General features: G+C 33.4%; 1 protein-coding gene across 6 annotated transcripts in view; it reads right to left on the bottom strand.

The window, feature by feature from the left end:
• sulf2b (sulfatase 2b) overlaps nucleotides 1-18,062 on the bottom strand; it is a 150,855-nt gene that overhangs the window by 28,677 nt on the left and 104,116 nt on the right. For 4 of the 6 annotated variants that reach the window (XM_058763125.1, XM_058763126.1, XM_058763121.1 and 1 more), the window contains 2 exons: nucleotides 4,668-4,886; nucleotides 1,690-1,929 (listed from right to left, as the gene is read on the bottom strand). In XM_058763125.1, coding sequence (XP_058619108.1) covers nucleotides 1,690-1,929; nucleotides 4,668-4,842 — 415 coding nt within the window. In that variant the 5' untranslated portion in view covers nucleotides 4,843-4,886. Of the gene's footprint in view, nucleotides 1-1,689; nucleotides 1,930-4,667; nucleotides 4,887-11,591; nucleotides 11,817-11,838; nucleotides 12,064-18,062 lie in introns of those variants that run through there. The other 2 variants (XM_058763124.1, XM_058763123.1) reach the window with 2 other exon arrangements.

Below are 18,062 nucleotides of genomic sequence, written 5' to 3'. Positions count from 1 at the left end.
AATCATCTGTTGAAGACAGATTATGTCAATGTTCGTGCAAGAGTCTGTGAGAGTGTGTTTGACAGTGTGTGTGTGAGACCTGGGGGCCTGTCACACTGAATCTCTGGTGAGAGTGTGTGAAAAACCCAACAGACACAACTCTGACTGATGAAACAGCTCACAAATGAATGAGAGCTCTATCTATTAAATGAATTTTACATTCATGTCAGGTTGTTATTGTAAGGAAGAGTTATGCGCCATAATGGTTTGGTCTCTATGCCCGAGTTTTTCAGATGGAAATCATCAAAGGCTATATGAAAGTGTGATTTTAGAGCCACAGCTGCTACACTCTGATTAGACTCTAATTTAGTCCAACAATGAAGTTTACGCTATAAAGATATAAAGTACTCAACTTCGCAACTTCGATACACTACTCTACTTTAGGCTACTCTATTTCATTCCACTCTGCTTTAGTCTACGGTACTCTATTCTAACGTATTTTAGTATATGCTACTCAAATGTATTCTACTCTTCTTTATTCCATTCTAGACTATGGTAGTGTACTTTAATCTACTCCAAATTGTTCTACTCTAGCCTACTCATATTTATGTTATTCTCCTCTATTTTAGTCAAGTCTACTCAAGTCTATTTTATTCTACTTTATTTTAGTCAGGTCTACTCTGCATTAATTAACTTTTCTCAAGTTTTTGTCACTCTATTCTGCTCTATTTTGGTAGAAGCTATTTAAATTTATTTTAATTTAATCTACTCTACATTTTTATACACTAGTCTACGCATCTTTAGGCTATTCTCCTTCACTTTAGTCTAGTCTACTCAACTCTACTCTACTTTAGTATATGCTACTCTACTTTAATCTATTCTACATTATTCTATTGATCTTTAAGGTATTGTCTTTTCCTTTATTCTAGTCTACTCAACTCTATTCTACTTCAGTATATGCTACTCTACTTCAATCTAATCTACATTATTCTACTCTATTCTAGTCCACTTAACTCTATTCTACTCTAGTATATGCTACTCTACTTCAATCTAGTCTACATTATTTTACTGATCTCTAGACTATTCAACTTTACTTTAGTAAAGTCTACTCAACTCAATTTTATTCTACACTATTTTAGTCTAGTCCTCTGCTTTAATAAACATTTCTCAAGTCTATGTTACTATATTCTGCTCTGTTAGTATAAGCTACTTTAATTTATTCTACTCAACATTATACTATTTTCTACACATCTGAAGGCTATTCACCTTTACTTTAGTATAGTCTACTTAACTCTATTCTACTCTACTTCAGTCTATGCTACTCTACTTCGGTCTACATTATTCTACTCTTTTCTGGACTATTTTCCTTTACTTTAGTCTACTCTTCTGAACTCTATTCTACTCTTCTTCAGTCAATATTACTCTACTTTAGTCTAAAATTTTCTACTTATCTCTGGGCTATTTTCCTTTAGTCTACTCAACTCTGCTGTACAGTCTGTGCTTCTGTACTTTAATCTACTCTACTCATCTCTAGGCTATTCTCCTACTTTACTCTACTCTGTTTTAGTCTACACAATTCTTTGATGAACCCATAGCTCTACTGCACTCTACACTACTGTACTCCACTCTACTTTACTCTTTATCATGCAACAATGACACAGCAATTTAACCATGTAATCTTTTCAGTGTGTGTTTTCGAATGATCTCCACCTGTCCTGTAGCCAGTGCTGTTTAAGTAAACTCCAAAAGTGCGCGGCTCATGTTGGGCCTGCCAGGAGGGTGAAGAGCAGTTCTCGTTGTTGGTGTAGGTGTTGTGGTTGTGGGCGTACTTCCCCGTCAGCATAGAGGAGCGTGATGGACAGCACATGGGTGTGGTGACAAACGCGTTGGAGAAGTGCGTTCCACCCTGTTCCATGATCCGTCGGGTCTTATTCATGACCTGCAAGGAGCCTGGATGAGAGAGAGAGTGAAAGTAGATCTATCATATATTACTCAAGGTGACATAAAGTCTGTTCTACCGATTGCTCTGCTTCGAAGAGAATTGACTTCTACTTTTTCTCTTCCTCTACACAACACTAGACATCAACAGGATAAAGATATCAGTTCTTTCATTTATTCTCTGTTTGTGACATCCCAGCCTTTAAGAGGAATGTATTGGTTATTTGCAACCTGGGAATTAATGTGACACCAGCTGTGTGTGTGTGTGCGCGCGCATGAATGTGTATGTTTAGCGATATATGATACAGGCTTTATATTCACAAGTCACACACTATTTATTAAAAGTCTCAATTACAGTATATACTTTTCAAAACCCCTTTGTTTTCCTCAGCTTTTATTCGACCTGGTCCTGGTCAAATAAACACACAGATGTTTATTTAAATGTAAATGAGGACAAACCATGAACTTCTATTGTTTTTACACTACCATTCAAAGGTTTGGAGTCAGTATGATTCATTTATTTGCTTAATTTAGCAAGGATGCATTAAATCAAATGTGTACAAGAAATTCTATTTTGAATGAATGCTGACCTTTTGAACATTCTATTTATCAAAGAAGCCTAATATTTTAAAATAGAAAAGAGTTCTTTTAAATTATAATGATATTTAACAATATTACAGTTTCCACCAACCCCAAAACAGATAAAAATAAAAATAAGCAGCAAAACTGTTTTCAACACTGATAATATGTTTCTTGAGCAGCAAATCAGCATATTATAATGATTTCTGAAGAATCATATGACAGTGAAGACTTTGTACCACAGTAATAAATTACTGTTTTTACTGTATTTTTGATCAAATAAATACAGCCTCGGTGAGCATAACAGACTGCAGAAAGCCAATTTTGCAATTTACAATTTCCAGTTTTAAAAATGCCCATTAATTTTTTTTTTTTTTTTATAACTTATGGGAACAAAGCTAAGTGAACCCACACAACCTACACCCTGATTGGCTCAACTGATATGATTGGAGAGACAGGAAGTCTAGTTCACTTTGGCCTTTTCAGACAGCATCACCACACCTCTACAGATTCATGCAGAAAGGTCAGCACATACAAACACACTGCAAAAATACTCTGTGCACTTTACACACAAAGGTCAGTATGGATGGACAATACTCTATAAATCAGCATTCACCCAGACAAGCACTCAAGAGGAAACAAGATGAGACACAGACAGTCATCTCTCTGCCACATCCATAATTACAGAGCTTACACACGCTTGTGTGTGTCTGCATATAAAATGTCCAGTACTGAGAGGAGTTGGGACTTTCCTTCCTAATTGAATCATTGTCTTCCGCTCTGACAAAGCCCAAGATGTCTCTTTTTCACCACATAGAGACAGCCTGTAAAAAATAAATGAGCTCTCTCACACACAAACACATTCAACACAAGCAAAGGCTCTTTCAGCATTAGTTCCATCTTGTACCTGTAACCCTTTTAGACCGCGATATCTTATTTGCTAAAACCATTAGAGATTCTAAAGAATTGCTTTGTTTTAGTAGCAAAGGACGTGACTGTGAATTTTTTTTTTTTTTTTTTTTTTTTGTGGTTAGTGATTAGCTCAGGTTATACTGGTTAAATACATTGAATTAACTAAAGGAGTAGAAATACACTACCTTTTAAAATGTTTTTTAAAGAAGTCTTTTAAACTGCATTTATCAAGATCAAAAATGTAATTAAAAAACACTAATATTGTGTAATATTATTACAATTTAAAATGACTGTTTTCTATTTCAATGCATTTCAAAATGTAATTTATTCCTGTGATGCAAAGCTGAATTTTCAACATCATTACTCCAGTCTTCAGTGTCACATGTTCCTTCAGAAATCATTCTAATATGATGATTTGCTGCTCAAGAAACATTTCTTATTATGAATAAAAATTCAAAAGAATAGCATTTACATGTAACATTATGAATGTCTGTACTGTCACTTTTGATCTATTTAATGCATCCTTTCTGAATAAAAGCATTACAAAAGTATAACAAAATATTACTCGCCCCATTTTTTGTTTTAAGTAGTGCATATTTAAATAATCTGATTCTAAAATCTGATTGGATAAGCTCTCATTGGAATCAGTGGATGATTTGATAGTCTTGAAAACTGGTGTCTCTTATGTGACCCTGAACCACAAAACCAGTCATAAGTGTCAATTTTTCAAAATTGAGATTTATACATCATCTGAAAGCTGAATAAATGAGCTGTCCATTGATGTATGGTTTGTTAGGATCGGACAATATTTGGCTGAGATACAACTATTTGAAAATCTGGATATATCAAGTTTTGATATATTTACAGTAAGACATTTACAAAATATCTTCATGGAACATGATCTTTACTTAATATCCTAATGATTTTTGGCATAAAAGAAACCCATACATTTTGACCCATACAATGTATTTTTGGCTATTGCTACAAATATACCTCAGCGACTTAAGACTGGTTTTGTGCTCCAGGGTCATATATTGCGGTTACCATGTAAAGCATTTCATCATGGTTGAGGGAGTTTTAGGCATTCCAGTGCATGCTGTGCCTAACAACATACCTGAAACATTTTAAAATCACTGTATGGATTCTCACATCTTATTGTTTTATTTCGTCTCCAAAAACCCAAGGATGCTGAAGTTTCTCTTTGAGGTGGCTTGTCATAAATTATTCTAAAGGTATCTGAGTATTCTCTTTCCACTCACCCAATTCAATGTCCTGGTCATCGGTGAGGATGAGGATGATGTTGGGGCGGATGTTGCGCCGGTCTCGCTGGAACCGAGGTTTCAGTCTCTGATTGGACAGGAAGATGGAGGCATGAGCCACCGCCAACACGGCCAGCAGCACCAAGAGCCGGGCCGCCAGCCCCTGCATCGCCATCTCAGGGCTCCCGCTCACACTATACGGACTTCACCTTGTGGCACCTGTAGGCAAAATGATTACGTTTTGTTTAGCTTCAAAGTTGAGAAGTTCAGTCCCAGGAGATTTTAGCATTTCAGGTTAAGATAGAGGTTGTGTCAACATGTGGTTTAGCCAAAGAGACCTTATTTATGGTAAATGATTAATGACCTTAATTGTTATAGCCACAAGTTAGGCTTATATTTAAATATGCAGCTTCTCTTGCACTTAAAATATTACATGAAATGTAGGCTACAACATGACCTGGACACAAAGATAAACTCAACATAAGGAGTCAGCTAACAAAGTCCAAAAAATGGTGAATATGCAGAAGTTTCACTGGCTGCATGGTCTCAAACGCCTGCTACTGTTTCTGGTACTATTTGTGGAAAACAGGATTCAGATTCAGACAAAATACTGAAAAAAGTTGGATATAATGACAGAGATGAGATGCACACTTTAATTATAATGCCACATTTTTACAGACACCTGGACCAACTTAATAATCTGACATTTATTAGTGTTCTGCTCTAAACTCTGAGTGGAAATGTTCCTCTTGGTACACACTGTACCATCCATAACACCACGTTCTGCTCAATAAATATCACCGCTCAAGTTTAGAGGCAGAGGAGAAACTTTCACACTGTACAATGAAGAACATAAATGCACTGTATGTACAAGTTCACTGAATGTTATGACAAGAAAGTAGCTAAGTAACTAAGTACCATTCGATTTAAGTGACCCACAAACCAGTCCAAATCTTGAATTATTGATGAATTTCGGACTTTTTTTGTAATTTGTGTAAATGAAGAATTTATTTGCGAAAACAGATAAAACGGATTTTCAAAAATCATGTTTTTTATTATGTTATCATGTTTTTATTGTGATATATTGTGTTAGTTAGCTGTATTGTTTTAGTTAATTTTACTTAATCAAAATAACCTAACTGCAGTTTGATTGAGATTACTTGGAATGCACAATGAAAAACACATGATTTTTGAAAATTGTTATCTGTCTTTGCAAATATATAAATAATATACCTTAAACAATAGTATGGTTTCATATTCAAGATTTAATCATTTTGTTTTAGTGCTGTTTTACTGAAGAAATTCTGCAAATCAGGTCACCATAAAAGCCGTTTCTACCATAAAAGATTAAAAAAATTAAATGTTGAAATTATGACAAAAAAAATCACGTCATAATAAAGACCTTTTAATGTTATAATTATTACTATTTATCTTAAATTCAATTTAATGTCATAACTATACCTTTTTATGTCAAAATTAAAAAAGATTTTTGACTTATGTTATAATTCTACATTTTTGTGACTTTTTAGTATAATTTCTTTTCTCCTAATTTTGACTTTTTATGTTGTAAGTTTACTAGTTTTATACTCATTTTATAATTTAAGCATGATATGTTTGGGCTTTTTAATCACAAAATCTGACATTTTCACAGCGAACTTTACCATTTTTTGGTTGGTTCTGAGCGCTACTTTTCTAGAAAAAAAGTATACCATCCATACCAGCATCTGGATATATGTGACCCTGGACCACAAAACCAGTCTTAAGTCGCTGGGGTATATTTGTAGCAGTAGCCAAAAATACATTGTATGGGTCAAAATTATCGATTTTTCTATTATGCAAAAAATCATTAGGATATTAAGTAAAGATCATGTTCCATTTAGATATTTTGTAAATTTCTTACCGTAAATATATCAAAACGTCATTTTTGATTAGTAATATGCATTGCTAAGAACTTCATTTGTACAACTTTAAAGGCAATTTTCTCAATATTTTGATTTTTTTGCACCCTCAGATTCCAGATTTTCAAATAGTTGTATCTCAGCCAAATATTGTCCGATCCTAACAAACCATACATCAATGGAAAGCTTATTTATTCAGCAATTTCGAAAAATTGACACTTAAGACTGGTTTTGTCGTCCAGGGTCACATATGTCTAGTTACAATGCTCTAATTATTAATATTTTGATAAATACCTGCTATTATAATAAATAGAAAATGCATACAAACTCTTTAAATAAAATCCACTTAACCATGGGCATCAGTACAGATTTATATATGTAATGACAATAGTGAATCAGAAACGTTTTTGCACTTGCAAAGTATCTGTTTAGTGTATTTGCCCCCAAAAATCTTATTTGGGTCCACGGTGGAGAGTTTAAGTTTAAAAAGCTCTGCCCTACAACTCAACTTAAATTAAACCATTGCCTTTCCACAATGAGAGATGATGAATCGTGCTTGGAATAAGCTGCATCTCTCATTGAGTTTATATTATGGTCGCCATCTAATTTGAACCCAGTGAATTAGGATCTTCACACACACACACACACACACACACACACACATGCAGTGTCTAAGGCTTTTATTGATGCACAATGCTGTTTCATGCACTGTAATCATTTCTTGAGCATGAATAATTTAATAGGATGGAATCCCCTTCTCAGCTGCTAATCTGTGCTGGAAAATAAAACCCCACCCACTGCTACCCACCATGAGCTAAATACACACACCACGCACACAGCAGGGACTAATCTCAAACCAGGGGGGAACTGGAGAGCATAAACAAGCAGAGGAGAGCCAGAGAGCGATAACCAGAGGAATCAGGCTGAGCTGAAGAGGAGTAGCGTGAGCTGGAGAACGTGAAGATGTCACATCTTTGAGTCAAAGAGCAAATCCATGCTGAGAACATCACTTTCACTGAATTATCACACACAGCGACTCTTTAATATTGTAATACTCCTCTTTGTGAAATTCAAAGCAGCTCGTGTCGCTTGTTTCTCATTCTGCTCCACTGTGGTTGTTGCTATCTAGGTGCACAGAGTAGGAACCGACATGCTGTCGCCATATAAATATAATAACTAGTTGCTTTATTATAGCGATGTACCTAAGTTGAAATTCTGGCTGCTATGGTATTAATTTTTACTTTCTGGTTGATAATTGGTAAATGGCTGATATTTGTTCAAATACATGAAAATAAATAAAATATTGTGTTTTTAACTTGATTGGTTATTATTAATTATAATTATATTATAATTAAGCATTATAATGTACAGAATGAAAAAATTATATTCTGAGATATAATACTCTGATTTGATAGAGCTTACATTTAACAGTGTGATTAAATTATTGTTTTTAAATTGTTTTAATAATTAACTTTGAATGAGTGTTAGATAATGGCTAATACAATCTAAATATAAAAGTTTAGGATTACATTTAGCGATTATGACAAAAAGTCACAATTATGAGATACTAAGTCATAATCATGAGATAAAATTATAACAAAAAATAATAAATTATGAGATAAGTCATAAATATGACAAAGTCATCATGACAGCCAATCATAATTATGACTATTTATCTCATAAATTTCACTAAATATTAAATACATTTTAATCTCATAAATGTATTTTTTGTCATAATTTTGACTTTTTATATCTTAATTACAACAATTTATGTTAGAACTATAACGTTTGATGTTTTTTTTTTTTTTTTATAATTTTGACTTTGAATGCCTTTGAATATATATATATATATATATATATATATATATATATATATATATATATATAAATAAAATAAAAATATGTTGTACATTCTTACCTAATTTAATATTTTTTTTTTAAAAAATGCAATAAAATTATTCATACTCAAAGCAGTGGAGATTAAACTGGATTGTGGGAGGTTTGTGAACAAGACGCAGGTTTTTGCACGGAAATTACGCATAATTAAGATGCACGATGTTTAATGTATTCACCCCAGACCGTTTGTACATGTACCAGTTCTCATCCAAAACACAACATACAGATGTCAGTCTGTGCTAATTCAAACTAAATCATGCAACTAACAGCTTTGCTGCTTTGACACACAGATGGCAGAATTGAATACATTTTCTTAATTACCCTTCAACATAGAACTACATGACAGACTGTACTTTCAAAAGTTAGTGGACCCAAAATTACACTGAAGGAGAAGAACAAATTATCACCTTTAATTTGATAATGCCAAAGGGTAAACAACTCATTAACCATCCCTATATACATCAACCTGCATAAATCTCCAAAAAGACACTGGGCTCCAAAAGTTCACATTGAAGAAATTTAATTCAAAGCTGGAAATAAAATTACGACATGAAATGATTACGAAATATTTCAGATTCTGTTTCTAGGTTACTAATCATATAAGTACATTTGTGATCATATGACGGTCAGATGTTCTTCTATTGAAGCGTTCATTATAATCTTTGGATCTTCTCAAATCATGCCGGAGAACAAGAACATCAGGTTTCACACAAACTTGTGGAGTCAAGTGCTGCTGCCATTAAAGCAAAAAGGTGACATACTAATTATTAACATTCTGATATTCACACTATTTTGCATTCAACTTTTCACTGTCATGCTGATTATACAATCTGTATTAAATTGAATTCGATTTGAAAAATGCAAAATCAGTTTCCACAAGTGGTCTCAGATCACTGCATATCAATCTGTACAAATTACACTTGTAGTATGCGTGCGTGTCTGTAATGTCAGTTGACTTAGTTTTGAGGATACCAGGAGCATTTTCATGCCAAGACAGCTGTGTGCCTCAAGGAAAGCATTTAAAAAAGAAGAAAAGGAATGAAAGAGTGAAGAAAACAGATACCAGTCTCTGAGGAGACAAATCAAAAACCCCTTTAACCCTCCGAGACATTAACACAGCCACAAAAACACCTCCTCCATCTCTATTCAAAACACTCCGAATCCACATCCTCATTCATGTGCACTAGAATTCACACAAAAAATGCATTTCCTGTTAAAAACAATCATGCAGAACTTGTAAAATAATGTTATTCTTCGCATAACCAATAGCGTATTGATGAAAAGACATGTCTTTGATGAAACGCTCAATCTTTGGTGCTCTGCATGCTAGGGTGCCGATCAGAAAGAGCCTTTAGCACCGTGAGAACAGCCAGCAGAGGAAGAGCCAATTGATTTCTATTACATTACTGTTATATTTATGGAAAGTCACACTGACATTTGGCAGATTGGACCAGGGTGGTCAAGGTCCACAGAATATAATTATACTCCGAATGACAGCGTAGCAGGATTTTTAATGGATTCTGGGAAAGTATCAAGCACATGATAGAGTCTAATAGGTAGCTTGCGTTCAGTCATTACAGTTTTTCTATTTTCACTCTACGTGATCTGTGTCTCTCTTATTTTACGACACAGATAAAATTAGCGCAGGGAACGTCCAGCTGACATGACCGTCCCTTACATGTGTATTCGGAGAAAGATTCATAAGATGAATAAAAGAAGGTCCTCAAGACACTTGAATCACAGAAAGACTTTACGTTTATTATTTGTCCTGTAGCGAAGTGAAGACTGATACTATTGCAAACCATTTCACTTTCGAACACTCTCATTCCCTTCCCTTGGCTTTCGTACATTATACTGTACACTTTATCTGCGTTCCTAGAGATTTCACACTTATGGCTGCTTTTGTCCGAAACACAATATACGGTTACCCAGCTCATAGCCGCTAGAGAGAGAAAGACTGAGACAGTCTCCTCACAGTAACTGTAAAGACGGGGCTTTACTCGAAAATTATATACAAAAGAATAGGATATACTGAACACTGCTATTACTGCTTGAACAGAGACTTTTGAAGCATTTACTCTACCATTAACAACAACAAAAAAAAAAGTAAAAATAAGGTGCAAGAGGATGTGCAGTTTACTGAGAGTAAGGTGTGTTTTTACACAATTCTATAAACACCAATGTTCAGTAAAAAAACTATCCGTTTTATAATCCACTCTGAATTTGAAAATATATGATTTTATATCACCATACATTAAATTAAGATTTGTAGTAAATTTGATGTAGTATTGACAGGTATGTTGCAAATAATTAACTAAATAAAATTATCTACTTTATCTAATTTCAGACTTGAATTGGATCTACATTTTAATGTGATTTTGATTTTTTTTTAGGAATATTGATTTAAATGTGAATTTGAATTTCAGTTTGAATTGTATCTGGATTTACACGTGAACTGTGAACTCAAATTTGATCTGAATTTGGAAACACTCATACAGTACATTTGAACTCTATTACAATTTTGATTTAAATGTAAATCTGAATTGAATCCGTTTTTGCATTTACATTTGAAATCTGGATTTAATTGTCAACTGTAAACTCAAATTGTATCTGAATTTGGGTTTAAATATACAGAACATGAACTGTACTGTGATTTTGATTTAAATATAAATCTGAATAGAATCCGTTTTTGCATTTACATTTGAAATCTGGATTTAATTGTCAACTGTAAACTCAAATTGTATCTGAATTTAGATTTAAATACAGTACCTATACAGAACGTGAACTGTATTGTGATTTTGATTTAAATATAAATCTGAATTGAATTAGTTTTTGCATTTACATTTGCATTTACATAAATCTGGATTTAAATGTCAACTGTGAACTTAAATTGTAACTTAATTTGAATTGCATTTGGGTTTTGATTAAAATACAAATCTGAATTGCATGTGGATTTCCATTTAAATTCAAATCGGAACTATATCTGGATTACATTTAAATATAATCTGAATTGTATCAGGATTCCCATTTAAATTGAAATAGTTTTAGAATTAAACTAATTTAAGTTTGAAGCTCTGAGAGGCTAATATACTACAAAATATAAAAACAGAGCAGAATTTAAACAACTTACTAGCCTGAAGTGAGCAGAATCTGGGTTAATGTAGAGTCCCTCAACAGAGGCACAAACCCCCAACTTCACTTTTCAGGAAAACACCTCTCCTCCACTCGTCTCTCTCTGCTTTCCTCATTCTAAACCTCCTTTCCTCTTCTCTCACCTCCTCGCACAGCATCTCCCGCTTGTTATCATTGTCATCCCTGTCTCTTTCTGCTCTCAAACACCTCTCTCTCACATCTCCTTCCCTCCGTTCCGTGAGTACCTCATGGTGTTGATGTCAGATGCCTCAGTCTCTCTCGCTCAGCGCAGCTGCTCATCCCACATGGAAGTAGAAATATCCAGATATGGAGCGCGAGGGCTACGGGACCATCTTAACGGGATCCTTGATAACAAGATACGGTGGTAACATTCCACACACAGCACTTACTCATCTGTCTCTGTAGGTCACTGCGCTGTAGCTATATCCCTCTCTCTCTCTCTCTCACGGTTGGAGTCGCTCATGTGCGCTTCTCTCTCTTCACTTCCCTTCTCCCCCCCCCATCCAGGCTCTCTCATTCTAGCTTTATCGCACCCTCTCTCTCTCTCCCCTGCTATAATTCCATTCCCACTCGTCTCTTCTCCACTCTCTCAGGATTGATGTGTTGTAACCTTGAGCTCTGCTGCTTTCAATTTATTGTCCCTCTCACCCCGTCCCATCTCCCATCTTCGGTAAGGGTTAACGGAGCATCGCGCCGTAACAAAACCGAGGACGAGGGTCCCATCTGCGTCCCGTTTATGCTCCGCCGACCACGCTGCTCTGCATACGGGCACAATCATTTACATTACATTATATTAACAAGCACCTCAAACGAAAGCTCTCGCTATTTATATTTACATGAGTTCTAAATGAAAGCCCGCCACATTTAAATTTAGATGAATTACTGCGAGAGCCGCCGTTTTATTTGAGGCAAAACGGTGCTTGTATTTACATACCAATGATTTGTGCGCGCAAACTGCATGCAAATGGGTGCAGTTGGGGTTTGCTTCAATTCACTGTGCCAGATGTGTTGAAGATGCATTCAAAGCACAGATTTGTTGATAATATTAACATTCTAAATACAAAAATATATAAAACAAATATATAAAAAAACTAAATCCTAAATATAAAAATTTAATAAAAATTAATATATTTATAACAAATTATAAAATATTTATAACAAATTTATAACATATTTATAACAAATAAAAATATTTTTGACTAAACTTAAAATTAATTTAATTTAAGCCATAACATTCTCATGGGAATATTCTAATGTTCTCAAAATCTGTATATATATATTTATCATATAGTACTTTTTCCCCTTCATTTTCTAGGTCATTTTAAATAATAATAATAACAATCATAAGAATTATATATATATATATATATATATATATATATATATATATATATATACATACATACAGGTAAATATATGAATATAAGTAATTCATCTATTCAATCCACTACATGGGCACCATTTCTTTTTCTCATTTCATAGCAATTTTATTTTCCTTTAATAGCTCATTTTAAATTGGGTTGTGGTTTGAAAAATACATTTTTAAATGTACAAATATTCAGTGTGGTCTCTAAATGAATATGAGCTCATAAAACAATGATCAAAATGTTGCTTATAACAGTTTTAGATGAGATATAGTACCTCGTCACACCGCAGAGCATGTCAAAATCCCAAAAGCACTTCAAATCTTTCACTACTCATTGACTACTAGCTAAATGCTGTCTTTCTTAAACAGGAGATAAATGTGTGTTGTAAAGTGGCTTGAGTAGAAGACAACCACACAAGATAAAGCCCAGATAACTCAAGAGATTTTGTGTGTAAAGACCCTGATGGACTATGGCCGTCTGGGGCAGAGAGTTATTGATTCAACACACGAACACACATGCAAACACACACACACACACACACACACTAAAAACACATCCTCACAGACAGAGAAATGACGACAGACCAGACGCACTTCAGACATCTGTCTGTGACCGTAAAGCCAGCAGGAATTTTCAACTTAACCCTTCGCTATTCACAACTAATCCCACAACTATTCTGCCATGAATTTCCAGAAAAATGCTAGAGTTCCCACTGTGAGCAATTCAACAGACCGTGTCTTTGTTATTGTCAGAGAGACAGAGAGAGAGAGCGAGAGAAAAGAACTGTCAAATTGCCTGGCCTTTCTTTTTAATTAACTTTGTCCATTTGCTCTTCTTATCGCAGTACATTAAAAAATGCCACCCAGACAGACACACAGAGAAAGAGAGCGTGTGTGCGTGCGTGTGTGATTAAACATAAAAGGTACTTGAATAACATGCCGCTTATTAATAAATGAAACAAGACTACAACGCAATGAACCCATTTTCAAACACTGCGGCAGATTCACATCTAGAAACTAGTAAACTAAACCTAGCCCAAAAGAGCAAATCCAACAACATGGGATGGGATGTTTTCAAACACGTTTCAGCACACATTTATTTTTCATTCATTTATTAAAATGCCGTTGGTTGATTCTTAATATATCATTTCGCTGCTCACTCCCTGATTTTTACATTTAGGTTAGTTTCGCCATTTATACTCTCTCAAGGTTCATCATTAATATATATATATATATATATATATATATATATATATATATATATATATATATATATGTATATGTATATATACAGAATATACAGTATATATATATATATATATATATATATATATATATATAATCATTAAATATAAATACAAAAATATATATATATATTTTTAAACTACAATAATATCTAATAAATAACTAATAAAAACATTTCAAATAAAAACTATTTCAGTCATCCATGAATACAAGGACTAATTTATTTTTTAATTTTGTACTTATTTAGAATATTATATTTTAACAGTAATGCAATCTTCAAGGGGATGAGATGATTTCCCACATACCACAGCACATACTACTACTACCACTACTACTACTAATAAAAAATTAAATAAAATATAACGCTTTAAATATTATTGATAAATATTTTCCCAGTCCCAGATATCCAATAACACGCTGGCACAGTAGAGCAGAAATAAATAATGAACTAAATTAACAGCCTGAAATCACAAATCTGCATTCATAGGCTGACACTAATTAACAGCAGTAACTCAACAAAACACCTGCTGCACGTATCATATCAGAGCAACAGCACAGGCCCATTGTCTCATCATCCGTTGAATCAAGACTTGAGCCAAACAGCACACTGAGATTTGAGAGCTATTTCAGGTCTGGATTTTATTGCCGTGACGAACATGTGGACGACTGTGGTATTAAATAAGGGCATTAATGAAGAGTCCTTGATGATAACAGCAATTAATCCTTCTTCATTAGTGTCTGCTAGCCTCTAATTACACCTGCTAATTATAATTCATCTCTCTCTTTCTCTCTGCACTGCTCTGGCGTGTCTCTGCCTCCCACACCACTTCAAAAATATGACATAAATCTCCTTAAACTCATTTCAGAATTGCACTGCATTTGAATTTCGTTCCGCCACAATGTAGATGTATTTGCATCGTCAAGGGAAAGGTTTGTCACTAAAATGAATTTTATTTACAATTGCCCTAAATGATGTGAATGATGAGGCGGGGAGCGTTGAAATAGGGTGTAAAACTGTTTAATGGAAAGACGCAGTGTGGGTTAAATGGTTTGTGTGAACTAGTACACAACAGTGTTCTGTTTTTGCTGTGGTAATTACAACCCACTGAAGAGATTTATGAATACACTTTGATGAAAAAATATTGAATTGAAATATATCAACACACTACCTTTCAAAAGTTTGGGGTCACTAATATTTTTTTAAACAAAATTCATACTTTTATTCAGCAAGGACACATTGAATTGATCAAAAGTGACAGTATAATGTCTTAATTATTAGTCTTAATTATCATCATTATTTAAAAAAAGATTTATATTCGAAAGAAATGCTGTTGTTTTGAACTTCCTGTTCTAAAAGAAAAAAATGCTGAAAAATAGGTTTTACAGTTTTCAGAAATGTTTCTTGAGCAGAAAATCAGCATATTAGAATGATTTCTGAAGGATCATGTGACACTGAAGACTGGAGTAATGATGCTGAAAATTCAGCCTTTCATCACAGGAATAAATTACATTTTAAATTACAATATATACCAATAGAAAATAGTTATTTTAAAAAATGAAAATGAAAATACTACTAATAATAAATAGTTAGAAAAGCTAATATAATATAATTATATATAATTATTGAACTCTTTTTTATTAATATTAATATATTTCAATATGTAATATATAAGTTAAGATCCTTAGAAAGAAATGCTAACAAGAAAACTTCAACATACAGAACGTAAATGTCAGTATTTGAAACATTTGGGGACCTCCAGCTTGTTAGCAGTGAATTTATGAGAATGTTTGTTCTGTAATTATTATGACACACATCTTGCTTGTTTAAAAGCCCCATGTGTTTTCCTCTTGTGTATCTGAGTGATTTACAACTCTATTACAATAAACAGTCAGAGGATTTTAAGATTTGGCTGAAGAAGTGTGTGTGTGTGATTGACAGGCTTAACGATTGCATACAGAAAGTAATTAATTTAGTTTGAGGGAGGCCATACAGGCATGAAGAACAGTAGGAACTAGTCAGTAATGGGCTTTAATTACTGATACATACAGAGAAACCACACATGCATAACTTATAACCCTTATGCAAGATGTTGCTCTGGAAGCAAAATGAGTACCATAAAATAAATTCTTTAAGACAATGACAGAAAGAAGAAAAAGAAGAAAGAGAGAGGAATAAAACAGAAGAACATTTTAATCACTCATGCAATGATTCACTTTGGAAAACAATGCACGCTCAAGAACTTCCGCCAACGTATTTGCAACTTATCACTGCTCCATTTGCCTGTATGTGTGTGTGTGTGTGCGTGTGTGTGCGTTTGACATGCTCTCATTGACTATGAACGCTGGAGCTGTGCCAAGGCTGCTAATTAATTTGCACATTAACCAAATGTGTGTAATTGCTTGTGTGTGTGTGCATGAATACACCGAAAGAATAAACGACTTGCCTTATCCACTCTGGCTTCCTGCAAAATAAAATGTACCATACCAAGAGTTTTCTCCAAACTGTGTAAACGTTTTTGGTGTGATTTCTGCTTAACACACGTCATGCTCAATTATACATTATTCAGTGTTGCTAATCATTCCCAGATCTCACTGGGCACCGTGCAAAAAAGATGTAAGCGACTTAAATGAAGTGTGACCTTTTTCCCTCGGTTTTCAATGGTTCTTTTTGCTGCTTCTTTGCGAATTAGTTATTTAGCTGACACTTTCTAATCCATAATGACTTATGGTACATTAAATAAAACAAACGTCCCTTTGGAGCAGTCTGAGGCCAGGCACCTTGCTAGAAGACACACTGATGACAGTTCAAGGACCAATCAAACCTGCAAACCTCTGCAAACTATATCCTTTTGAACTCTCAATACAAAAAAGTAATATTACTCCCAAATATGCAAATACATTCAAGATCCAAAACAATATCACTAAATCTGGTAATGATTAGTAAATTGAGAAAGTTTACTAGAAAAAAATTCTCAGTAGCCATGAAACATTGTTTGAATATACTTTATTAATTAAATAAAAATTACAAATAAAATATATTTGTATCGTTACAATAATAATTGTATGTGTGTGTGTATATATATATATATATATATATATATATATATTTTTTTTTTTAATACATGTATTTTTACTATAATAATACTGTTATTTATTTATTTGGTCACAATTTATTTCAAGCTCCAGTTTAAGTTGAGCCAACTTAAAAGTTTAATGCAACTAGCTTCAGCAGATTTTTGAGTTTTCTCAACTTGTTGTTTTAAGTTTATACAACAAAAATTTGAGAATCTCCCACAAAAATAAGTTGAGCAAACTCAAAAATCTGCTGAAGCTGGTTGCCTTAAAATTTTAAGTTGGCTCAACATTTTTTAAATTTATTTATTATTTTTTTTTTACAGTGTATTAACTAGGGTAAACATACCTATTAAGCTCACCAAAATCTACATTGAGACATTTTTAGTGCACAAGATACTGGTTTCAGTACAAAAAGTTATGTAAAATAAAATATTAATCTCTCACACAAAAATATTTAATTTTATTTTAAATGACAAAAGAATTTCAATTAAGATATACATCATTAAATTCAAAAAGTCTGGCTGTGATTAATAGGTATATTTTTGTACCCTTTACGCACACCCCTGTTCCCATTAAGCTCACATCATGTTTTATATAAAAAAAAAACTTGTTTATTTTAAGGAAAATTTTTAAAGAATAATAGTAAAAATATATATTTTTTGAAGGTACGAAGTCAATCACAAAAAAAAAAAAAAAAAAAAAAACAGAACACTAAAATCAAGCAACAAAGCATTCAGTTTGATCAGTTATATATTCATAAAG

This window comes from Onychostoma macrolepis, chromosome 23 (assembly GCF_012432095.1).
Source record: "Onychostoma macrolepis isolate SWU-2019 chromosome 23, ASM1243209v1, whole genome shotgun sequence".
NCBI classification, from domain to species: Eukaryota; Metazoa; Chordata; class Actinopteri; order Cypriniformes; family Cyprinidae; genus Onychostoma; species Onychostoma macrolepis.
The sequence above is the reverse complement of the archived record's forward strand: the minus strand, read 5'-3'. Positions and strand labels throughout refer to the sequence as shown.